Source organism: Trachinotus anak, unplaced genomic scaffold, assembly GCF_046630095.1.
Source record: "Trachinotus anak isolate AG129_WGS33_773 ecotype Australia unplaced genomic scaffold, CSIRO_AGI_Tana_v1 ptg000026l, whole genome shotgun sequence".
In the NCBI taxonomy this organism is placed as follows: domain Eukaryota; kingdom Metazoa; phylum Chordata; class Actinopteri; order Carangiformes; family Carangidae; genus Trachinotus; species Trachinotus anak.
This window is the reverse complement of record NW_027273877.1, coordinates 9,565,234-9,591,186: the sequence shown is the minus strand read 5'-3', so window position 1 is coordinate 9,591,186 and position 25,953 is coordinate 9,565,234. Positions and strand designations below refer to the sequence as shown.

Below are 25,953 nucleotides of genomic sequence, written 5' to 3'. Positions count from 1 at the left end.
AGAGAAGGAGACACCAGACGAGAGAGGCCAGGGATGGATGAGTATGTGTGTGTCGCTGTACCAGTCACTGTGTCATGATCTCACATGCGCAACCTGGACTAGATTGTCAATAGTGGTGCCTGCGGCTCTGAGAATTCCTAAGAATGGGCATCACCTCCTAATATCAATATCAATACCCACTGCAGGAGGATATATAGTCTTCATTCCAAAGTAAATCCTTATAACTGAGAGGGCTCTGTAAGCTTAAATGCTTGACAGTAAGATAGCTGAGCTCCTCTGACACTGAAGACATCAGCTCTCACATTCCACAGTAGAGACCCAAAGGGATCCACCAGCTTGCCCTCCCTCAGAGGGCCTGACTGTAATATCAGAAAATAGATCTTCACATATGACACACATGTGCGACTTAAGTAAACAAAGCTTTGATCTGTTTTAAAGTTGAACCAAGAGAGAGTTTTAGTTTTTAAATGCTTCAAAACGCGGACACTTCGTTATATCACAAAGTAAAGCTGAGATTGACGGGAATGCTATTAGTATTAGCATTGGACAAATTGGATTCATCCTCTGAGGACCATGAATACACACAGTTACATACAGTTTCTGCAAGCAGATATTGAGATATTTCACCAGATAAGTGAATTTTTTTTTTACCTTTGATAGAAAGTTAAAGGATCAGCAAAGTCTATAAAGTTCATTTTCTGGTGACCATGAATTTCTGTACATTTCAGTAGCAGTAGTTTGCTTTCTGTCTGGATCAAAGAGGTAGATTGACTGACAGTGCCGTCACCCAGAGCCAAAATATATATACAAAGTCGCCTGTGCTGTAGCTTTACCAGACAAAAAATAAATAAAATGGACTTGTACATGTCTCTATAAATTTTTTAGTTGCTGTACTCTTCTTGCCTGATGTGGCCATTAGGCATGAACGCGATCCAGATTATTTGGATTAGCCTCCTGGACCGTCTCCAAGAAACACATAACAAGCTGAGGCCAATTAAACAGTCGTCTGACCATAAATTTACATTTTGATTCGTCCGACCAATCCTCCTGATGACGTAATGAAAATATCCCAGCGTATCTCTCAGGCCTTCGAATGTAAAAGATCATCTGATAAGCAGAAAAGCGTCTGCTCTAATTTCCAGATGGATGATTGCCATTCAGACAGAAGATAACAACAAGCAGCTGTGAACTGTGTGACTTACCAGTAATTATCTCACATGAATACATTAGAGAGCCAGTGATGATCAAGATTGTTGAGATGTGATTGTTGTTTAGCTCTCTAAGGTCAAACACTGTTTACTAGTTTAAAAATAACCAGTGAACTATGATTTTTAATCTTGATTTGCTGATCAAAATGCAAATTTTGCAAAAATAGTAAAATAGCAAATTCTTTAGTTTCCAAATGCCAGTCCTACGTCTTTGAATAGAAATATTAATAGAGTGATAAAAGAAATTATGGCGCTTTGAACCACTGGTGAACCTCTAATCTTTATCACTGTACCAACTCTGCAGCCAACTTGTCAAAGTCCCTGACTCTGAGCCCAGGACCGATCAATGAACAAAGGGAGCCACAAGTGCTCCATTTCCTAAAAAAAGATCAACATCCAACCCCCTGGAGAGGTGCACCCTGAAGCTGCCATTTCCCATTTCCGTCCAACCCCTTTCAAAAATCTTCAAAGCTACTCTTGAAAGGGAATTTAAGAGATTAAAAAAAAAAAAAAAAAAGCTTGTTTAAACAATCAGATCACATTCGATCTATTTAGCAAGAAACTCCCGAAAGAGGGAGTGGATTTTCGAAAAACTTTGATTTACTTCTATTTAAAAGATGGCACAGCACAGACTTACCGCTGCCACCTGTGACCCAGCCTCCACCTCTGCCTCAATCTCAGCCAGGCTCTTGTACTGCTGTGGGGACTCTATCACCATCTCCCTTTTGGGGGCTTTGCCTGCCCGGCCCTGCATGGTGGTCGCTCCTGTCTCTGTGTAGCCTAAAACCAGGTGTTGAGACTCACTGCACACACGCTGCCATGGCGTAAAGTTGCCTGCAGTCTGTTGCTGGTTGTGAGAGCTTTGCCGACGTCCAGTGAGATTCCCTCTTTACTCAATCACAATAGCCCAGCCTCCCTCTCCCTCTCCCTCTCTGCCTCTCATCAGAAGAAAAGGGCCCCTCCCACCCTCACAGCTGTGCAGCTGTATGGGTGGATATGTGTGTGTGTGTGTGTGTGTGTGTGTGTGTGTGTGTGTGTTTGTATGTACAGTATGTGATTTGTGAGAGCAGGAGTGGAGGAGAAATCGACCACACCCCCATTAAAAGCTTAGAAGAGGCCCAGAGATCATGTTGTCCTCTGCCTGCTCCACCTGCCTGTTGTGTGTGAGCTGAAAACATGAAGTGTTAGACAATAGGTTTTCTCACACATTTTCAATGCTTTGTCCTGATCATAGTTTACTGTCACTGAAAAGTATCACCCATTACCCAGGCTGCAATTCCTCATGTTTTTCAAAAGACTTGATAAAACTATGAAAACTTTGGTGAATCTGGTGAATTGATCAACAGTTTGCATTTGTTATATACTGCATGAAAGTATTTAAGGTCCCATATTTCACACTTTTCCCATGTTGCATTTGAAGTGTTGATTTCCATAAGAAGAGAGGGTCTGAGCCTCTCTTCTGATTGACTGACTGTTATCTGAGTGAGTGGATGAAAATATAGCAGATTTCAGGTTAACACTCAGAGAAACCAAATCCTGCGAGGTTGAATGGTGGGTCAATGTGAGCCAGGCTTGTTGAATGGCTGAAGGCAGTGACTGCTTTGTTGTGACATCACAAAGTTACAGAAGTCCTGACGGCTCTTTTTAAGGCTCAGTTTCTGAATACAAGCTGTGTGCATTTCTTTGTGGACTGAGACTATGATACTTTCACAGTATTAATACAGAACCTAGACCTGATCTATAATCAAAAAAGACATGGAAATCTCACTTTATACAAAATGAGACCCTTAATTCTTTATGCACATAAAAGCTGGTCTAGGTTCTTCTCTAGTATCAGTTTTGATTGTCAGATGGATCCTACGTTGGATCCCCAAACTGCATTACAGCTGAAATATCTAAAAATAACTGTTAGCAGCCTCAGTAACAGTATTCAGACACTCAATCTGTGTTGATAAAGTTCCAGTCCCCGCTGATATTTCGCTCTGCTTTGAACTGTTCCCGCGTCGTATCCGCTGCAGCAGGCACCCACAGCAGGGTCTGTTAAAACACACTTCCCCCTTATCCGGCTCGCAACACACACTAACACACACTCCTGCTGCTTCAGAAACAGTCTGAGTTGCCCCTTGTGTCTCCGTCCAGTCAGCATTCCTTCTGAGGAGAATCACTGGCCTTTAATGTTTGAACAACAGAGGCACCTTGGCTTGGCCGGAGTGTGTGTTTCAGAGTGATGACATTTAAAGTTTTCAATGAGGAATTATTGTGGGTAAATTTATGCTAATCCCTGTATACTGACGATATTTTCTTTCTCTCTTAAGCTGCATTACACAACTCCCAAACCACACTGATGTTTACAAGCCACTGAATCTTTCTGACTCAACAAGCATGATTAATAACTCATCCAATTATGTCTCTGGGCTGGGAAGTTAGGGGCTCTCTTGTGCACTCAGAGTAGGGAGGGAAGAGGGGGCTGACATGTCACAGGTCGGGATGACTTCAAAGGCCATCGTCTCTCTGTTGCAGTTTCAGCGTCACTGCTCCTAGCAAAATGTGGCACAGAGGCGGGCACGGGTACGCGTGCACGTGTGTGAGTTTCACTCTTTGTACTGCAGGCTTCTCTGATGTGTGAGGCACTGTGCACAATTTGCATAACTTGTTTTAACAGTACTTTCTTCAAAGGGACTTGCTGATATGTACCATCCAGAGAAATAACCTATTTAAAAAAAAAAAAAAGACAGGAAACTGCACAGAGGCTGTAAAATAAGGGCGTTCCACTTAACCAACATGGCAACTGTGAGATGAGGCGAGGTGGAAAAAGCCACAGGAATGACCATCATGACTGGAGCATGATAAAGTACAGTATCTAATACAATAGGGCAGCCACTAATGATTACTTTCATTAGCGTGCCTTTAGAGAAGGGATGTTATGGTTTCACGTTCCATCTAGTGTTTCTGCCAGTTCTATGTTTTCGTAGTCACTAATTATCATTTTTGAACATTTCAGTAAAGACTGTTTTACCTGCCATTATCGACTGAGTTGCTCAAACCTGACACCTTTGGTCCAGACTGAAATATCTCAACAATTATTGTATGGATTGTCATGGGATTTTGTCCAGACATTAATGGTTCTCAGACCAACTTTGGTGAAACCCTGACTTTTCCTCTAGAGGCACCACAAGGTTTAGGTTTGGGGTGAAATTTCTCAACTATTGCTGTAACTACTACTGAGTGCCATTAAAACTGACAAACTTATTCCTGTTCCCTTCAGAATGAACTGTAACAGCTGTGGCGATCCCTTAACTTTTCAGGAATGTATTACGTCATAATAATTTGTCTGCTTCAGTTTATGGCCAAATACCTGCAAATCTAATTGCTCTTTCAAAAATAGAAATAGTTTGGCACCATAATTTTCTATTACATCATCAGGGGCATTTGCAGCAAATCCACAACAGTTTTTAACTATTGAGCCTATATTTACCTCAGCTGCTGAAGGTAATAGGCCTTTATTTGAGGCATTGATATATACAATTGGTCATACCGGTATTTCAGTATGAAGCTTCATTTTTATTCACTCCCATTTGCCCTGTTACTATAGCTCATTTCAAATTAAAAGCCCCCTAGCATTTCAGTGGACAGAAACCCCTTATTTCTACTGTTTACATGCTATTCAGATCTGCTAGTTTCTTTAGCAGAGCAGTTACATATGACGTCTGTCTCTCTCCCTCCCACTCCCTTAGTCCTAGTTTTGCTCGCTGTGTCTTGGTTATTCCTCTGCCTCCCTTAGCTATAATGGTACATGTGATAAATGTAGTTTATTTGCTGTAATGGAAGTCCAGTAGCCGGCATGAGCCAACCCAGCATAGCTCCTTCTCTAACCCAGGGTTGCTGGGTGACTGCCCATAACAAGAGGCGTAGTCCTAAGCCCACGGCTAGGGCCACTGTTGTGCCAACAAAGTGTTGAAAATAGCAAGATTATTTTGTTGAATTTATTAAATCAAAGCGGTTGAAATGTACATTATGCTTCACTGGCATGAACATTTTATGACAGCCACCAGGAGTTTATGTGTCGATCATTCTCCCGGACCCAGCTTTTAATTGGCTACCAATTTTTATTTCATATCCCTTTGGTGCAATTTGCTTGTGTGATGGGGGTCTATATAGCCCTGCCTCTGCTGAATTATCTTTATCACAGGTGGGATAATCTATCTCAAATAGATATTATATTGGAGATGCTGGTGGTAAACATTGTTTTGCTATAAAACAATTAGATTCTGATGCTCAAGCTGGTTGGTTAATGCGTCTTTTCGCAGGCTTAATAACTTGAACAACACTTGGAAAAGATGAAACTAAATGGCAAAACTCAATGTGTGTTGTAAAGGATATTTTGGGCTGAAGTAAAGTAAAGTAAATCCTGCACAGGTCTCTGACTTGACTTTCCCCTGGCCTCGGTCTCTACTGGACTGCTGACTGTACTGTGTCCCCGTCGTCCTGCGGAGGCCTCAGTGACAGCGTCACCAGCTCAGCATGATAATCAGCCTCTTGTCAAAGGCCCCGGCTGCTCTGAGGTCATCCCGCTTCATTCACCCACATCTCTGGAGCGCTCTCACGCCATCACGCTTCCTGGAGCTATCGCTGGTAACATGCCAGCAGTACCACGAGGATGCGTGAACTTGTGTCTGAATGTGTGTGTGGTGGGTGATGGGAGTGCAAATTAGTTCACAAGGCCTGCTGCGTAAGAGTTTGACGTAAAAAAAATTATTGTTGCAGAGAGAGAGAGTGAGGGATGAGGAGTCTTAATGGGTTCAAGCTGTGTTTTTACACAGCTTGGACCCATTAGGACATGTGAGCCTTCCACACCCTTCCCAAGAGGAACACACACACACACATAGATACATATATATAAACGCAGAGCATCACACAAGTCTGTGGAGAATTGCATAAGGCCTGGTTGACGTAATGTTTGGGAGCCGACCGTTACAGCAGGCGCCCTGGAGAGGGAAAGTGTCAGGGTGTTGCCTGAAGTGAAAAAAAGTGAAACGCCACACAAAAATGCTACGCACACAGACGCAGTAATCATATGCAAGTTGGCTCCCAGACCTAAAACTTGCTTACATGCCACGAGCCATTGTCTCTCACCCAAACTAAAAATCCAAAATGTCCTTTCATCAAAGAGCAGATCGGTAGTCTGGTTTACAGTCGACATTATATTACTTTTCCTACAGGTAGTACATGGAAAAACATATGGGACAAGTTAAATATGATACAGGAAAGGGGAGTTTCCTCAGTCTGTATGATGTCAGAGCACTCAGAGGTGCTGAGAGCTCGGCTCACGACTGCGCAGCAAACATCGGCCGAAGTGCAGAAACATCCTGAGCGGGATTAAATGTGGATATAAAACATGAATTCACTCCCATCCAGTCTCCTGTCTGTTTGACAAAGAGATGATCCACAGTTTGTGACCAGAATACTAGAAGTTTGTCTCATTGTAGCAGGACTTCTGAAAGTGTTTCGCACCTACTATCCAGTATACAATATTGAATAGTGTATATGTAACAAATTGGTCAGTAAATCATGAAAACATTACAGGAAAACTAAAAATTAAAGTGCTATAAGTGACTGGCAGCCTGGATCTATCAAATTCAGCATTTGAACACTGTCAATATCTCTCCTTCCATCTGATCTCACAACAGCTTTCTGTCCCATAAAAGATCTGGGGCCAGTTGCACGAAACACCTCAAGTTTAGATTTTCGTTTAAGTCTGCATTAAGGTTTCTATGAAATAAAAATGGTTGCACAAAACACCCAGTCTTTTTAAGGTTTCCTTGAAATGTTTACTTTAGTATTTAAGGTTTTCCTCCTGATCTTAAGGGATCACTTTAAGTCAAAAGACCTTAGCAACCAAACCAAGGGAAAATATTAAAGGTACCTCTGACCCTTTCTTAACCACAACATGACCAAGTTAATGGTATAAAAAGTCAAGAAAATGAACGCATCCCAAGAAAAGTGGGAGAACCCAATGGACACTTAACAATGAGGAACTGATTACAGATTTGACAGTCAGTTTATGATTTGTCCAACTGTCTAGCGTTGGATCCCTCCACTTTCCACTGCTGCGCTTTTTCCACCTCCTTCGTTAGTAATGATTGCTCCACAGTTTCATCCCACGGATCTTTCCAGTCAGTTACAGTCGAGGTATTTCATGTCCACAGATCAGCGGCGTGCTGGGCCACTCACCGAGCGCTTGCTGTCTGCTGAACAATGTGAAGTTCCCGTCAAAACAACAGGAGGATGAGATAGCAGCGCACTCCTTTAACGTTACTGGCCTCCCAAAAGCGATAACAGGTATCACATGCTAGTGGAAGCAGACAAACAGTCTCCATGGAAAGAAGATAATTTTACTGATGTAATTTACTTAACTTTTTTCCTTAACTAAGGAAACCTTTTAAGAGATTCTGTGCAACAACCTTAAGTAACTCCCTCAGCTACGGAGGAGTTAAACCTTAAGTGTCACACTTAATCTTAAGGTGTTTTGTGCAACCGGCCCCTGATGTCCACGTGCACTTAAAATGCAATTTACTACAGGTCCAGCCTGTAATAAATAACACCTGGGGGTGTTTTTCTTGTTTGTTGTTTTTACTGTTGCTTAATTTTTCATGTTACAGAGAAAAGATCTAACATATAAAAACAGGTTTTCAGAGGCTCATAGATGACAACAGCATTGCAACAGAGGTCACGCCCCTGCTAACAGAAGAGATGAAAGTCAAAAGACCAAATTAAAATAACCTAGCCTCTCCAGCTTAATAAATGCCTACATTACATTGTGGCCATATATTTTGTATACTTAGGAAGCACTGGATGCCAGAGTCTGCATTCTGGTTGTGAGACCAAGGCTCAGTCCTGGACCCTTCCTATGTTTTCCAGCTCCAGAATCACTATAATTTGGATTTTACTGGGCAGATATATTCCTCTGCAACTGCAGATGTAATTGTTGGGAAAGGTTACGAGAGGCCAACCACAGCTTAATGGTTGCAAAGGAAACATTGCATCCAAAAGTGATAATGGGTTCTAGTGAATGTCCTTGACTCAGCTTGCACTTGCAATCCTCCTTAACCCCCTCGCTATTGATTGTCCATTAAATCTGTTTGATATAACAAAGGGCAGGTTCCTGGCTAATGGAGCTAACTTGAGTAAAGTAGCTTAATGTAGCAGTGCATAAATCCAAATGTCAGACAACATGGCTATAGGAAAAAAAAAAAAAAAAAACTCAAAAAGAATCTAAAAGACCTAGATCCTACTTTCCCTGCTCAGTAAAATCAAACCAGCACAATCCTGAGACTTATTTCATATTTGCTTGCAGCCAAATGTTAAGCTTTTGATGTGCTTCGCCAGTAATTGTGTGATTGGGGGCCACTGAAACATACCCTCAACTTCTCCGTGTGGTTCCTCAGGGGAGTCTATTAGGAAGATTATTAGCTGAAATTCTGCTGATGTGCACAGTAACTCATGTTTAATCCGACAACTTTCCCCCCTATCTGTAAATTATTCATTTTTTCAGCTGGTTTCCATTCTCACAAAAGACGTACTGTGTTATATGGAAAATAGAAGTTACAGTAATTTCAGAAAATTCTGCTTTAAAGCCAATTTATGGGGAAATTCAGTCGGATGGACTGGTGTTGTGTTTCTGGGGCTAAATCCTCCTTATAATACATAGACTGAAATATACTTATTTATTGATTTAAACTCATTTTCACCTGTAATTTTATGTGGAAAACATGCTGGCTAACAAAAAAAAAAAGAAATAAAAATGTATAAAACAGAGGAAAATGATTGGAGATTACCCACATACATGACAGCAGAGAGGTTATATTTTGAAGTGGGCTTTACCAGGGCAGTGGTGGGAATCCAGAGTTGAGATCCCCTCAGACTCAGAGTTTCCTCTTCCTCCTCCAGAGACCCCAGCTCCATCGTCCCCTTAATGTAGCCACAGTTCCTCTGAAGGATGGAGCGCAGCCCCTCCAACAGAACCACGCTGTTGGTGCATCCCATTGTGCCACCAAACGCTCACAGCCACCATGCAGGGGAATCTCAGTGATGGAGCAGTGTTTCTTAACACTTTAATTTCAGCTCCAGGCATGTGCAGTAGTCCCAAACTTGATCACTTAACCTTGAGCTCCTCCACATCTAGAAAAAGTCCTCTTACAGGTGAACTGACTGAGGTGTCAGGTTTGGAGGATCCCCAGTCACTCCACCTTGAACAAAACCACTATCTTCGAAAGCGAATCTCAGCTCAAGCGCTGGGCCGCTGAGCCGTATCCTCCTGTGTGCGGCTCAGTGGGGAACGGAGAGATGAGGGATGAGTGCACTAAGCAGAGAAGCTGAGCTGCTCATTCACTCGCAGCAGGGCGTTGACTCCTCTTCCTTCCTCCTTCCTTCTGCTGTGGGATAAGGATGCTCTCTCCTCCTCACTGCTTTTCTCCCTCTCCCTCCTTTCTCAGCCTCGCTATCGCTCACTCATGCCCGTCACTTTCACTTCTGCCCCCCCCCCCCCCGCTCACTTTCTCCTCCTGGCTCTCCCTCCCTCGCTCTCGCAGTCATTTCTCTGACTCTGCATGCTTTGTCAACAGTAAAGGCACACTGTTAGCAACAAAGACGCACACACACTGACTCACCCACACGCGCACAAACCGACTGCTGCAGACAATGTTTTACTCTTTCCCTCCTTCCTCTTTCTCCTACTCCCAGCGACATTACAAGCGATGCAGTCATCTTTCTGATGTCATTTACATGCACTAAAGATAAAAAAGAAATGTCTTAACTCCTCTTGACCTCTGTTGCCGGGCCGACAGGAGCCTGCTACGTCATAGGACAACCAGGACAAACCTGACAGCCCTCTGCAAATCATCTAATTAACGTCACAGTTTCCCACACAGCCGCTCTAGCTGAAGGTGTTAGCTGAAGGATACAGGCTTTTTTTTTTTTTATGTAGGCTAATTTAAATGCATGCAAACAATTCCCTGGATTTTCTTCCGCTTTTCTCCAGAAGCTGGTGTAAGTATTTCATCAGCCGCTGACACACTCACCTATCCACCTAGTGTATGTGGCAAATGAGTAAAAAGTAGAGTTATGTTAAGAAGAAAGTGAAAGGAGGCTGTGAAGTGGAATCAGTATGTTAATAGTATTAGGACTGAAGACTAAAGGGTTGACTTAAAGAAAGCCTATAACATTTACTGTATAATGGAAATGACAACAGCAGGATAACACTTTATGCTAATTAACATTCGCACAAAGAGAGAAGCGTCATTTGATCAGTGAACTGACTCAGTAACGTCTGCAGTACAGAAATACCTAGAGAAATGTTAGATAACACTAGTCAACATAAGCTATACATGTCATATCAGATCCAAAGTCCTTAGCTGTAAAACCCGTGAACGTGTTGAACTGAATTTCAGCTTTCAAAAGTCACACAGACTGGCTTTAAAGCAACTTTAAAATGTACAAAAGTACATCCTTACTCTCGCAGCCTACTCCTGTTACACCTATAAAAAAGTGTTCCCAAGCAGCAAGGTGTAAGCCGAAGGTCCAAGGGAAGAGCCATCACACCAAAGACAGACTCCATGGCAGGAGGTTGTGGTAGTGCGTCACTCTGCCAGCCTCCATGAAACATAAAGACAGACAAACAAGGACGGCGACCAGGACAAAGATGCAAATCTAAATAGAGCACCGCAGGAATGACCCGGAAATTAGTCGCATCTTAGCGCTTCCGAGCCCTCGCTCCACAGTCTATGGGTTTTTTTGAATGGGTTTTTGGTTAGATGGCTGAAATAAGGTCTGTGGTTAACGCAAGCTCAAGACATTTTCACAGTTTATTCTATGAGGTCAGTAAATATCCCAGTCAAGAATTCTTTAAGCTTCTCCGTTCCCTAAAAAAGGATGGTTGCACTTTTGCAAACTATTACTAACTTTGTAACAGTAAAGGCTTTTGTAGAAGAGGTCAGAGCTAAATCAAACTATAAGTTGAAAGTTTAGTGGTGGTTTAGGCTTAAAAAAAATCACAAAAGTGATAAAAAAAAAACATGTCATCATGAACTTTTGTTTATCACAGATCTTATTTTATGCACTAATCCAAAACACGTATGTAAAAATCCCATTGGCTTTTTGTCGAGGAAAGAAAGTGACAAAAGGTGGAAGTTTGCTAACACTAGCTTACATTAGCCATAAGCCACTGGTCATACCAGTCATAATTACTCCGGCCACTTAACTTGTTTCTTTCAATGCAGTATTTTCAGACCCATTCAAAAAGCTTCGGCAGCATTCTCCTTTCTCCATTACATTAGGGCCGGTCCTCAGAGCGTGCATTAATCTAATGAAATCCAAACTGCACCCCATAATGCACCCAATAACCTTTTCACACAGAAATCTGCAAACCGGAGACCAACACCAACCTGCAAACCAACATCGCACCAAACCCCAAAAATATTTCCTTAGACTCCACAAAGTACATTCGCCACTTGTTTTCACGCGCTGTTGTAAAAACAGGGAGCAGAATGAAGTGGAAGAGATCAAATCGCCCTCAATCAGCAAGGCAAACATAACGCTCTTCTCAGACGGTCGTCTTTAAATCCACAAAACAATGGAGTACATCCTTCTTTGATTATACATTTTTTCCTTAAACTTTATGTGCTTTTGCAATGTGGATTAAAAGAAAGCTTTTCATTGTGGTGAACCCTTAACAACACAGTCTTTTATTTTGAAAAAAAAAAACAAACCCCAAAACAAAACAGACAATTAAATATCAGAGTTCAAGGTTGGTTTCCTGGCAACAGCTCTTATTTTATTATGTAAAGATGTGAATGAGGGATATGTTTGGTGGACAGCCACCAATCATGCCAATATAAATCACTGCTTTTCCCATCTCATAACCCAAATACCTCAAACCAGACTTGTATAGAGATTTATAGGGTGAATGACTAAATGAAACCCTCACTTCCATGACTAATGGCTGTGAAAGTACCACGCAACAGCTAAACACAGCACAGAAACACACTCAAAGGATCTCCACAGCTCTAAGAGAGCACAGGTCTTTGTTGGGGTGTTGAGATTCCTACAGGATGATTACAGTATGTCTCTACTGTACCTCCAAGATTTAGGAGAGAGATTGCCAAGGTAGAAGACATGCATCACTGCTGCCTCCCACAGGCCGCTCCGAACACTGCAACAACACTGAAGCCTGATGACTCACTGGAAAAAAAGCCAGACGATGGTCCTTACCTCATCATTTTTAATAAATCTCAGGAACCCTCCCTCCACTTCAAGATGAATCAGAGCAAACAGAAATGATGCCAAGCAAACTGCAAGCCTGTATAATAAAAGGCTCGAAACACGTAATCACATGAAAGCTTTTGACAAAAACATACTGTAATGTGACCCAGATAGCATGCAAAGCAGAGCGATGATTCAACACACGGCTTTGGCAGCCAGGTTGCACTGAAGCGGTTTGACGTAAGGGGCATGGAAAAAGGATCTATGGTTTGTTTTGCAAAACTAGGACTGAGAGATTTCCTCTATTTTGAGTTTTATTTTTGTCTGTATAGTCAGGCATGTGTGTGCGCACGGAAGGAATTTGATTACCCGAACAAGTTGATGCATTTGCTTATTAGCAGTAAGTAAAGGTGAGGATGAAATGTCATTAGCTTTAGCTCCAGCAGGATACATCATCTGGTGACCATAAATGTACAAATTTCGGTGCCAATCCAAAAATACATCTAAAGATATTTCCCTGAATAAGTGACGTTTTTGATGTGTGGCTTCAAATTGCTTCTAAAATTACCAGATTTTCCTCTGTTGGCAAATTAGATTTTCTCTGATCTTAAATGCAACGTGACATTTTTCAACCACCTGTTCTCACAGGGGAATTTGGGGTTTTTCTAATGAATTGTTACAATGCATGTTAAAATGCAACAGCATTGTCAATATTCCTAGACTCTGGAAGATTTAAGGACTGTACCCCAGAAGTTGCGCAGATCAAGGCACGGCCATGTGAATCAGAGTAGCTGGAGATAATTCTGTCACAAGTGGGATCTAAAGTTGGATCTATTCTAGATAATTTGATTTTTGTTAAATGAAAACTAACTTCATAGTCATATCCTTGTTCAAGGACTTCTTTCCAAGTCTCATTCAAAAGTGGAGGCCCAAGATTGTGTTCTCACTGAGCTTTTTCTATATTTAGTGCCACTTTATCTGTGATAATTCTCCTCATCTGGAACAAATGTGCCAATACTCTCATCAGGGACCTAAATTCAGGCTAACAGTAATGAATGTTGGTGTAGAATCTGGGTTACACTCATGCGATTTGAGTTTTGAGCAGCACATGAAAGGCCTGCAGGTACCCTGGCAGACTGGAACAGGATCCTTGTGCACGCTGATTAAAAGAAAGATCTCTGCCCAGGCACAAGGTTCTGGCTGCGTTCAATAGTCTTCGAGGCTAAATAACCAGTGATTGTGAAAAACTGGCACGCTGCCATTGTTTATATTATTTTCTAACTAGGCCGCTGGTTAATTCTACCTAACTCTGCCTAACTTTAACATGGATGGGAAGGATGCTAAGGCAGCCAGGAGGACCGTGAATGTTTTCCACACTAAAGTCTAATGGCTATTTTTACACATGCAGCAGAGAACTGGATGTGCAATTGTGTCAATTGGGTCAACTGGGAGTAAATTTTATGGTCACTGCTCATTTTCTTCAGACAGAGCTGGCTGCACTGCTGATTCAAATAGCAACAGTTTTGTTAATTATGGTTGTATTAAAGAAACAGAACCATTTCAAATAAATGACACCGGTTATACACATAAAAGTCAATTTAATCATCACGGACGGTCCAGCTCAGCCTGTGAAAGCAATTGTAATATGTCTTCTCTGTAACCCTGATGATGTCATAGTGATGATAGTGATGAGGTGATGTCATCAGGGTTATTTCAGCTTAGGGAGACACCACATTTAACAGAACAGAAAGTCTGCATTAAGAACTGCAGGAGCAGAGTTTGAAAGGTGTTGACCAGTGGTTCTCAAACTGTGGGCTGGGGCTGCAAAATAGTACAATTTGGGTGAAAAGATATGTGTTTTTAAATGTTTTATAACATATCTGAAACTCCAAATAAGCCGATGAAAGAAACCTGTCAAAATGAATAGCTGGGTAGCAATAGGAAAAATAAAAAGAGAGTCAAGAAACAGATGGTGAATCGACAAGTGATCTCTCCACGTCAAACAAAAGAGAAAAATTGAGCTTCTCTTCAGCTCAGTGCTGAATGTTCGATCGTTATCATTAAAATAAAAAGTGCTCTGAGAAGGTTTGATGGGGCCCCTGTGTTGTTACGGCGTCATGGGCCATGAGTTGGAAAAGGTTAGGTACCACTGGTTTGGTTTGGTCTAACAAAATAAGTTATAGGTTGATCATGGGAAATGTAGGTTCCAGCGTTTTTGGAGTTCGACCCTAGTCTCTAATATTAGTTAGTAAAAACAAGATATCTCTTTATTCAAGTGCAAAATTTAATTTCTGGAGTGCCCCTTTAAAACATTAAAAATCTTATGCAATAATATGCAAAACATGTTTTGCTCTATTCAATAGACAGTACAGTGTTTACAATATGCTTACACACTATTTTTACCCATTCAAAGTAGGCTAGCCGACTTCCTTACGGTTCCAGCCTATCCTACCATTTTTGTACAGCTAAAATACAGTTAAGAAATGCCTCTTGCCTCTGGTCGAGTGGGTGGTGACACAAGGTCCTTAAATCCTGAAGTCACAGTAATTTACTATACTGATGAATTTCCCAACTCTAATACATTGTATTGTGAGTCTTTTACTTTTACGTTAGTCTAAGTATTTTATGAATATGATTTAATTTGCCAGCCACATCTTTCCCTGAGAATTTGATTCGTTCAGTCATTTATGTATAGTATTGATCATGTCTTGAGTTTGTTTTTTTTTTTTTGCAGTAATTAACAGAAATCTGTTGGGATCGCAGTTTAAGTTTGTGAAACTTCACTACCAATCTTCCTACTTACTTACTACTGAATGTAATGCTGAACCCAAGGCAGATTCCTCCCATAAACAACAAAGTAGCCTAAAAACACTGAAGATGTTGCAATAAGCTGAAATCTCCCTCACACCCTCGCTTGAATCAACACTGCGGGCCATGTAGCAGAGAGAAAAAAAAAAAAAAAAACACGCAGTAACTATCCAATTAAAATGCTGTGGTACTCAAACAAGAACAGACTTCTTCATTTGTGAGCCTGCGGGCTGTAAAGAATGATGACAGCCCTGTTTGGTGAATTTAGTGGAAACTGGCAACACGTCAAAACCATGTCATGAAAATAGGGATTTTTGTATTCTAGCGATGCTGTTCTCTGTTATCCGTAAAGGAGGAATGAAGTTTGGGGCTCAAGGGCGGACAGATGACACTCTACGTACACAAACACACGCGCGCCAGACTGGCCTCGGGTGGTAACAGCACAGAAGCGTGAGGTAGCCTAAATAAAGAAGGCATGGAAACCACATGGCCAGGAGAGCTCCAGCCTCAGCTATTAGCAGCAGTGACTCGGAAGTCAGCCACAAACCAAATGCCCCGCTTCATCGCAGCTGCTGTATCATGACACAGATATAGGTCAGCAGTGCTAAAGCATGTGAAAATCTGCAGATTATCTCTGCCAGGTTTTTTTTTTATGGTCTAATCAGACCAAATCCACTCTTAAGTGGAGTTCCACAGTTTGAACCACTATAAATGGGAGGTGGTATTAAGGTCTTGGGATGCATGTTATGAGGTTACTGTTTCTCATGCCCAGTGTCTAATTTAGAGGGAAATAATGTACAGAAGTAGAGAGAAAGATGGAAGAAAAAAAAAAAGAGTTGGCAAACAACCCAAAAACATAACAAGACAAAGACAGGATTTGGGTGTTTGGATGCATTTTTTCTATAGCAAATATATGTGTGCACGTGAGGAAACGTGACCCTCAATCCAGCGAGGCAGGAGACGGCAGAAACAGTCTAAGTAAGCACTTCCAGCAGTTGGAAGTGCTTATCAAAACAGCAGGGGCTGTCTTTACTGCTCTACCGCTTGGCCTCCTCTTTGTTTACTAAGGTATAGCTGTCAGCCGGTCACACCAGCCCCCCCTGCCTGGTCCCCGGGCTGGACTTGGATCTACATGATTTATCACATATGCAGATATTCATAATTGATGGTCTCCTGGGTACTTAGTGTGACATCGAGTCAGAGAGGAGAAAGGGGGCGCGTTTAAAAATAGCCAGGACACTTACCATCATCTCATCCATTATTAAACACAGCCCAGAGATCTGATCTGACATCCATTATGCCACTCCACACACTGTGGACTAAGACAGAATTAATAGGCTACTATGACATAATTGCTATGTGCAGAGATGAAGATTAAAACTAAATAATGGAATGTGTTCCACGTGTGCCAGGAAGCGGTGCATTCATGATATTTAACACCTGTGGTCCATTTACAAACTACTTCCTGCATCCTCATTCCTGCGTCCTTTCGGTTTAAACCTCAAAAATCACTTTGATACGTTTGCATCATGCCAGTTAGGCCAGCAAGCCTGCTTCTTTCTGGGTGGAACTTGAGTTGTCGAGGAAAATTCTTTGATGTCCGCTATACTATACAGTATATATTTGCTTTTACCATACCAGCATGTCAGCACCATATCAAATGGGCAGGGGGAAACAGCTGCACCAGAAGCACACAGTCAAAAATAGAGGGACAAGAGAGGCACATTTTTCTCAGATGTGCCATAACAGGCGCTTAATTAGGCGTAAAAAGCATTTGCCTTTGATTCACCCGAAAGACGCAAAATGAATAGATAATGTAGTTTTGGTTAACTTTAAATAGCCATTCCTGCTAATTCAGCCTGAGCTAAATGAACCGGGGTCAGTTAAAGGTTTACACATACAGCGAAAGTCAGTTTACTATTCAAGGGGATTACTACTCTGCCCGAGAAAACAGTTATATAATGTCTTCTCACTCTGCAAACGCTTTGACAAGTCTGAGAAAATAACCCTGATGTTGTCATAGTGATGCCATCAGGTTTGCATCAGCCTGGGCTTCGAGACTTATTGGAGCCTGGGCTAAAAGACCAGGACCTGTGTTATAAACTGAAGGCATTTGAAAGATGCTGACATTTACCAAGTGAGGACAGTTTAATCAAATATGCTGTTTGTTGCATTATGGGAAAGGTAGTTTTCGGTGCTTTTGGAGTCCCCAGTATTAGGACAAAAAAAGTCCCGAAAATTGACTTTACATGAGAATCCATTCACAACGCCAAAGATGTCCGTTGTATGTCCTGCCCCTCCCACAAAACAGCCGACCATCTACTTTATAACAACCGATATCAAGTCAGTGGAGCTGTTGCACCGACGCAAGCGCACCACTGAGGTAGAGTCAGCAGCCAGTTAGCTTAGCTTAGCATAAAGTAGGGGGAAAGAGCTAGCCTGACTCTGTCTAAAAGTAAAAAGCTACATTTGGGTGACTTGGTGAGAGCACATACACTTCTCCATACACAAACGTCAGCTAATGTACTGCCCTATTGGTACACTTCTTTATGCTTTTGGTTCTTAAAACCACAAACATATCTTCTTATGGATATCGACACTTCGAATAAAACACCCGAAAAGTGTGAAGTGTGGGACCTTTAAAATCAGACCAAACTGTCTGTGCCTTTGGATTTCTTCATTACAGGATCAGTAGGCACGGCCGTAATTGACAGCAAAAGCCATTAGTTGCAGAAAAGTGGCATATTGATCGCCATTATGTAACAAGACACAGCCACAGGGGTGGTCACGACAGTGCTGTGGACAAGTCTCTAAGGATGAGCATACAGAAGGTAAACTGAACCACAAACGGTAGAGTCTACAGAGACAATAAAACACAATCCACATTCAAGGAGTAACTTATGAGGGAACAGCTCTGGTCATTTTTTTTTTTTACCTCTGTCATTGATCAGCTGTTTCTGTCAACCCTATCTGGTTGCAAGGCCAACCTGATGGGGTCAGATGACAGAGGTGTGCATGCACTGGTAAGTCTGTGCATGTGTATGTGTGTGTGTGTGGGTGTATGGTCTTTCTTATCCCTTTAGAGTTGGTGGTGTATATTTCAGTTACCTGGCAACCCCTTTGAGAAAGTTGTAATAATACACACCCAGAGGAGTCACACAACAGAGAATATGCACATATTCATGAGTGAATGGTCCAACTTTTGACTAAAAAGCACTGCCCTTGAGCAAGGCCTTGGATTTCGTGCTATATCTAGCTGCTGTTCTGTAGCTCCCTCTGACCTCTGACCTCCTGACCTGAAAATATTATTATATATTGCATGTTTGTATTCACTTTTCCTGTGTGAGTGCACAACAGCGGAGCTTTTCCTCCTACCATCAACACGGACGTCCTGACAGCCTCGGAGACGCTTTGCCTCAGCTCTGCGGCGGTGCCCGGCTTGTTGAGCCCCCGGGTAAACTTCCTCGCTTCAGGTGGAGCAGACGCCATGGCGCGGCCCACCTGTCATCAGACGGCCAGGTGAATGGAAGACCAGAATATGAGAGGCTGTGCCAAGCGGCGCTGCGCAGGCTGAGGTCCCCCGCTCCAGACCGCTCGACGCGCGTAAATGCGCCCCTGACGCGGGTTTTATCTCGACATTTACGCGTCACCTCAACTTTATAGCAGCTCGGTCGCGGTAGACATCGTGGTGCTGGATTTCCCGATGATGATTTCCCCGGCCAACAGCAGCCGGAGTGCAACATCCAAAGCCTGCTGCGCTCTGTCCCGCAAGCGGAGGTCCCTTGCGCAACTGTCACGCCCCTCTTCCTCGGTATAATAATGCCCCGGTGGGACGGCACTGTAAACTAATGCATCCATCATACCTGACGGCTACAGTAAATAACATGACGGCCTTATTTCTACAATGTGGCTGTGAGACACTGAACAGTGACTTTATAGAGTCCAAAAACACCACTTTGTTGTTTTTTTCCCCCCATCTTCTGGCTCATATAATAACATGGATAGTGTTAAAAAAAAATATCACAGGCAATTCAGGCAACAATTAATGCCTCGATTGCTGCATGAAAACGAGCCGCATAAAGTATTTGAGCAGAACTAAATGCTATCTTAAGGTTATAAAACAACAAACCGCACAGTCCTGCCGTAGGCACACGCTAACATTGCCACCTACTGGCATAATTATTGTTTTAGCCATACTACTGCAGGAATGCTACACAAACACACCCTGTGCACTAGGATTTAGGCATTTTATGGCGTTATGCGACCACACAGAGGCAGCAAAGTAATACTAATAGTTGATTCTATTGTGATGCGTTTAAAAACAATCGGGAGAATACTGAGAAATATTGTGAACTTTGTGAAATGTTAATGTTTTTAAGCCTTAAACATTGAAATCGGTTACTACAACAACAACAACAACTACTACTAATAATAATAATAATACTATTCATAATAATAAAAAAATAATAATAATAATATCCGCGACTCGGTGGGATGGATGGATGGAATAATAATAATAATAATAGTTTAATAAGTATTTTAACCCTCTCGATATTTTAGAATTTGTTGAACAAATGTGCAAACTGCTGGGACATTTGCCCCTGTTTATTTGCACCGTCACAGACTCTTTGTTTTACAGTGCATGCAACGATGGAAATGTATAGACCTATCAGCAGCATCTCAAAAATCTTTCAATTAAAAACTATTTGAGACAGCACAGTGAGACCCTGAACGCAGCATATTTTCCCTAGGTGTTGTATCCATAGTCTACGGCACAGCGGCGCTGAAGCGCCCCTCCCGGCTGTGTAGGACCGTCCTCCACCCCCAACACCAACCCACAGCAACCTGATACCGGAGACGAGCGGTCCAGACAAGCCTGCAAACGAGGCGTTCCCAGCCGCCCTGCCTGTCTGTCTGACTGCCCAGCGGAGCTCCAAACCGTCAATGCCAAACGCTGCCGAGGATCAGACGAAGAGATATCCATCTTCTTCCCTCGCCGTCTGCCAGCGCCGGAGTAATGATCTCCGTCTTTCACAAACCAGAAAAGCTCGCTGTAGGCGCGGTTTACTTGTGATTTTTTTTTTTTTTTTGCCACAAGGAAGATCGTGAAATATGATGGGACGCGAAAAACTCACTGGCTAGCTATTAGGCTAGCGCCAGTTAGCGTCGATAGCAGTGCGCTTGCAACATAACCGAGCTAATTGGCTAAGCTCTGTATGCCGAATTCCTGCCTGTAGTGTGGAAGGAGTGGATGGTTTTTGAAAGTGTACAACTGGAAATTATCTGTGTATAGGCAAATTATTTGTGCGTTGGTTATTTTTATGATATTTAGCCTGTTTGCCTAAGTTTTCTAGTGCCAGACGGTCGCCCTAGGCAGCTAGCATGTTAGCAAGCAGATATGGACGTTGGTCGCTGGCTAGTTGTAAATGGCAGATCCGTGAAACAAGTTAGCTGCTTGGTTCATCTGCCTGCGTTCTGCCGGAGCCGATAGCTGGACCGACTCAACTTTCGCCAGCAGTTCGCGCTAGTTATCAAATCACTTCAGCCGACCTCAACACAACAGCGCCCTTTTTCGCGTCGGTTCTCAAATGTGTTGTTCCATGCCTGAGAGAGCAGTTCAAGTTATTGAGCTGACGTGAGGAAATCAAGGGGGGGGGGGGGGAAGAAGACAAGAGTGGTCGCTGAAAAAGCAGAGGTACCAAGAATAAACAAGACGAGACTCGGAGGAGCTCCAACTACAGCACCAAAGTCGATGCACACTGTCATGGCTGGGGGCCGAATTACAATGAAATCACTCGCTAAATTTGGCTTCTGCCTGACTATTCTCCTGACTTCTGTGGCTGGTGAGTGGCTTATTATTAAATTGATTTTTTTTTTTTTTGGGGGGGGGGGCGGGGGGGAAGCGAAATGGGCTTCTCATAAATATTTGATGCCTTCCTTTTGGTTTCTGCTGTCTGTATTTCGTTCACATAACCGGGTTGTTGCAGATGTCGCTGCTGGAAGCGACTTCAGCTTGTACCCAAATTAAGTTCCTGGGCTGGGGCAGCCTCAGTGTTATTTTTGTATAATAATCTTTTAATATAGATAGTCTTCCTTGTGGGCAAACAATATCAGGCATAATTCTATTATATCATCACATACTTGTGTTGTGCTTGTGTGCCTGTCTGTCCCTTATCTGTCCTTTCCATCTTGCCTGTCTGCCTGGCCCATTTCTGTGAGGCTCATCTCATTGTAGTTAAGTAAACCTTCGCAGATATCGCCTCCTGAACAGAGCAGCAAATGCAGCCCTGGCTCCCTTTTAATCATTCTGTGTACAAAGGCCTGGAAAAACACTGCCAAACATACCGCAGTCCTTGTCTGCCAAGTTGTGCCCCCTGTTCAAGACTTTGGGCTGAAGCCAGGCTTCTGTGAGACCTTGAGCATGATAAGATAGTAGCAGGGCTGCACAGAGATGGAGGAACAGTGCATGCAAGGGAAAAATGCTGGAATGTGTGGGAAGGCAGGAAAGGTATTTTGCAAGATGGGAAATTTGGGTGATAGAGGTTCAACATATTGCTCAGGCTTTGGCAGTGTTTTAGAAAACCGGCGGTCTTGTGTAGCCTGGTTTCCTCATCCGGTGTTACATCTGAGTGGTGTGGGTGTGAATGTGTGTACAAACAGGCTCTTAATAATGTATTATCATTTCTGTGAGTGCGTGTTATTGTTGTGGCTCCTCCATACGTTCATAGACAGGGTATTATCAGAAGCCTATAATAATAGCCGCTCTTGCAGAGGGAAATATGTGAGTGTGGAGTGTAATTTTGAATACTCAGTGTGACTGCTCATTACTTAACATAGATAATGCTGAGAGACTCTTTCCCTATTTGCAACTATTTGCATTTATATTTGCATTTAACAGACAAGTGGTAGTCTGAGGTTGTTTTTTTTAAATTACCACTTTTAATAAAATGAAAATCAAGGAGGAAGGAAGAGGAGGAGGGAAAAACGTATTTACTTTAACTTAAAGGTCCCGTATTTTACACTTTTCAAGTGTTTTATTTTAAGTGTTGATCCATAAGCAGATGCTGTATATTTGTGGTTTTAAGAACCAAAAACCATCTCAGTGTAGTTTTGCATCTCCTCTCTCAGGCTTCTCTCTGGAGCTCTAGTAACAACAGGCCAGTGAGCCAGTCAGAAGAGAGGCTCTGAGTCTGGCTGCTTTGTTGTGACATCACAAAGTTACGGAAGTCCTGATGGCTCATTTTAAGGCTCAGGTTGTGTGCATTTCTCTGTGGACTGAGGCTTTGATACATTCACAGTATTAATATAGAACCTAGACCTGATCTATAATCAAAAAAGACATGGACATCTCACTTTATACAATACAGGACCTTTAAGATATGGAAGAGGCGTGTTTCAGAATCAGAATCAGAATCAGAATCAGAATCAGAATCAGTTTTATTGCCAAGTATGCTTTCACATACAAGGAATTTTTTCTGGTGATTGGTGCAATTGATCAGCAACAGTGGGGCTCTCTAGCCTTGTTGATGAGGCTAATAGCAGATGGGAAGAAGCTATTTTTGTGGCGAGAGGTTTTGGTCCTGAGGTTTTGGTTCAGCAGTGAGATCAGGACATGAAGCATCTCCCCCACCACAAATCATTATAAAGAACGAAATGTAATGCTGTCATTTATCCTGAAAGATTTCTCACAGTGAAATTGCCTCAATAAGATCACCTTTATGAGACGTGATATTCAAATTAGTAGTCCCCTGGAGCGGTTTAACGACTACCGTGAATGGCAGAGGATTGACGTATCCCCTCAATAATCAATACTAGGACGATTAATGGATACCTAAATGTATGCGTGCCATGTAAACAGCCAATAAATCCAAATCGTTGCACTGAGCAAAATTAATTAGGGCCGCAGTCAGACTTTGTAATGGCTGTAAAGAGACAGGACCCAAACCACTCACTCTATACTGCTGTTACATTAATGCAAAGCAGAGATCCCACCGCCTACTTCTTGGGATGCTACTTGTAATGATGATGAAGATGATGCGAGGAAGCAGAGGGCCTAATAGTCTGCAGGAGCATGTTAGTCATCTGTCTGACCTGGCACCTTTCCCTTTGCCCCCCCAGCTCCAACAACATTACCGCCTCCCATCACTCCCTTTCCCCAACTTGCCTATTACCTCCGTTCGGTTCTTTTTCAAATTATTATTAATTTCCTTCCGACTGTCATGTGTTTAACCTGTTTGCAGCGGAGCTCGGGTTGTCCTTCCGCTCCCTGTCCCCTGTGACTAATCAGCGTGTGGGTGTGTGCCTGCTGCTACAAAATCTGGAGTAGAAACATTTCCAAGCATGGCACAAGCCTGCAGACACTACCTGCGGTGTGACCACAGGTGTTCCTAAGCAGTGCCATTAGTTTGGGGCTTTTCTTGACACTCAAATTTTTAACAAGTAAAATCCAAACTCGTAGCATATTGATGCTCAAAATGTATGCCACAACCCACATCCAGGGCGTGTTTTTACTGTTGTCCCAGGTAAGCCGGAGGTTTGGGGGTCCAAAGAGGATTAGAGCAGATGTATTATACCATAGCATAAAATGGAATGCTCATTTGCTCTGCTTGTCCAAACCCTGAAGCTGTGTCTTGTAGGCCCCATACTGTGGCGTTGACAGCCAACCGGGCCGTTTCTCTGGGCCGCCGTGGGCCATGGTCGGGGGGAGGGGGCTCTTCAAGCTGTCAGCTCCGCGGTCACATTAGCAGCTCAGCAAAAAGTGAAGTTACTGGCTCGAGATTACAGACGCAATGCTTGGTGCCGGCGAGTTTGCTAGCTTAGACTGGAGCCTGCAGAATCTGATGAGTTGGGTACAGGCTGCTGTCAGACTTTGGATCTGATCAGTTTTTAATAATGAAGTTTGTCGGAGAAGACCTAGATAGGGATGAATCAGAATTACTGAAATGCTGAGGAACTGGCCTCAATAATGGCAGCTTAGACACGTTGAAAACAAGGAAAGCAAGGGTTGTAACCATGCAGAGTGAGTGCAAGATATATTTATTATGGGCTGCAACTAACAAATATGCATTGTCGATTAATGGGGATCTCCACTGATTTCACATCAGTGTGTTTCCAGGTGTTGTGGAGTACTGCAAATTTCTGAATGAACTGTTGTCAGTCTGGTCGCTTTGTGGGTAATGTAGGCACCAGGGGCCAGTTGCACAAAGCACCTTAAGTCCGACTTAAGATCTCTTTAAAATAAGAACTGATGCACAAAGCACCTTCTAAGTCTTCTCCTTAAGGTTTCCTTAAAATGTTCACTGAAGTATTACAGATTTTCTCCTTATCTCGGTCTTATATTTAAGGAATCACTTAAAGTCAGTTACGCCGTTGTGCAGAAGACCTTAGTGGCCAAACAAGGACGAAGAGTGAGTGGAATAAAACAAGGCAGCGTCTTTGGTTCATTAGGTTTGACTCATTGGACCATTATTATCACTGGATCATTTTCTCTTTCAAAAAATGACACAAGGGATTAACTGATTATAAAAAATAACCGTGTTTTTCTGCAAACAGACAATGAAAATGAAGCCACCAGCTTATACCAAATTCATATTTTTGTATGTTGGCTATAATGAAGGCCAGAGACTGTAAGAATGCAGCACGAGAATGAGGAAAAATCAAGTAATAAAAAACAAATTTTTATGCATGAGTAGTGTGGATGTGTGTGTGATGCGATGTCAGAATCAGGAGCATAACCACTGACCCTAAAGCGAAACTGCTGAATGCGCAATATGGTCTTTTTGGGATGTGATGCTGCATTCCACTGGAGGTAAACACGAGGATAATAAATGTAGTAAAAGCTCATAACATGCTAAAATCAGTTGTAAAACGGTGAAGCAGTCCGTGTGTAGGAGTAAAAATAGAGGTGGTTAAATGATGTGTTCTCACTCGGAGCCAGCAATTTGGAGCAAAGCAATTTACACAGTAAGAATTAAAAAAAAAAAAAAAAAAAAAAAAAAAAGTAGATGTAGAGGCTGGAGGGTATAACAGCACTGCACGTGCTCCGATTCAGTGTTTTGCACTCAGTCCACGTCGTGAGATATTTCATGAGATATCCATTATTTCGTGAGAAGCGATGACACTGACTGCAGCTAGAAACGGACCAATGAATGGAGGAATGGAGGGGGTGGGAAAGGGGGGGGGAAAGGGGGGGGGGGGGGGCATTTGGTCTCTAATACAGCTAGCCTTGTACTCTATTAGATGAAAAAAATCAATGTCTGCTCCTCTTAGTACCTTGGAGTTCTGAGCAGAGGTAAAGGCAAAGTGAGATACAATAGCGCAGTGTTCACTCGATCTTCTGGTTTGGCAAAAAGGAGAAATTAGTGGATGTTTTAGAAAACAAAAGGTGCAGCCTTGAGATGGTAACTCAGAGTGACAGCCTATGATTAACATGAAGTGTTCTTGACTAGCAGCGACAATAAGTCTAGAGCGTGCAATAAATGTTGCTCAGGGTATGGACTGAACTGATTTGGATAGAGGTTTTTGTGTTTTCATGGTCAGACGTATTAAAGAGACGAGTATTAGCCACTGCAAGGCTTTAAGGTGAGATTGGACCTGTTATTTTCATTCTCTGGTAGGTGGGATGACTAATCTGTGGCTATTGCTCTCTTTGTAGTTGTCCCCTGTATACCGTATATGTTTT

General features: G+C 42.6%; 2 protein-coding genes across 7 annotated transcripts in view; one reads left to right on the top strand and one right to left on the bottom strand.

The window, feature by feature from the left end:
* The window catches only part of dock9b (dedicator of cytokinesis 9b), a 61,228-nt gene extending 41,148 nt beyond the window's left edge, over positions 1–20,080 (bottom strand). For 2 of the 6 annotated variants that reach the window (XM_071464600.1, XM_071464603.1), the window contains exon 1: positions 18,648–20,080. In XM_071464600.1, the coding sequence (XP_071320701.1) occupies positions 18,648–18,761 (114 nt within the window). In that variant the 5' untranslated portion in view covers positions 18,762–20,080. Of the gene's footprint in view, positions 1–1,845; positions 2,182–9,089; positions 9,704–18,647 lie in introns of those variants that run through there. The other 4 variants (XM_071464598.1, XM_071464601.1, XM_071464599.1 and 1 more) reach the window with 2 other exon arrangements.
* Positions 20,081–20,109: 29 nt separating this feature from the next.
* Positions 20,110–25,953, top strand: part of LOC139609715 (bone morphogenetic protein receptor type-2-like) — a 37,227-nt gene continuing 31,383 nt past the window's right edge. The window contains exon 1 of the mRNA XM_071464614.1: positions 20,110–21,115. Coding sequence (XP_071320715.1) covers positions 21,025–21,115 — 91 coding nt within the window. The 5' untranslated portion in view covers positions 20,110–21,024. The remainder of the gene's footprint in view (positions 21,116–25,953) is intronic.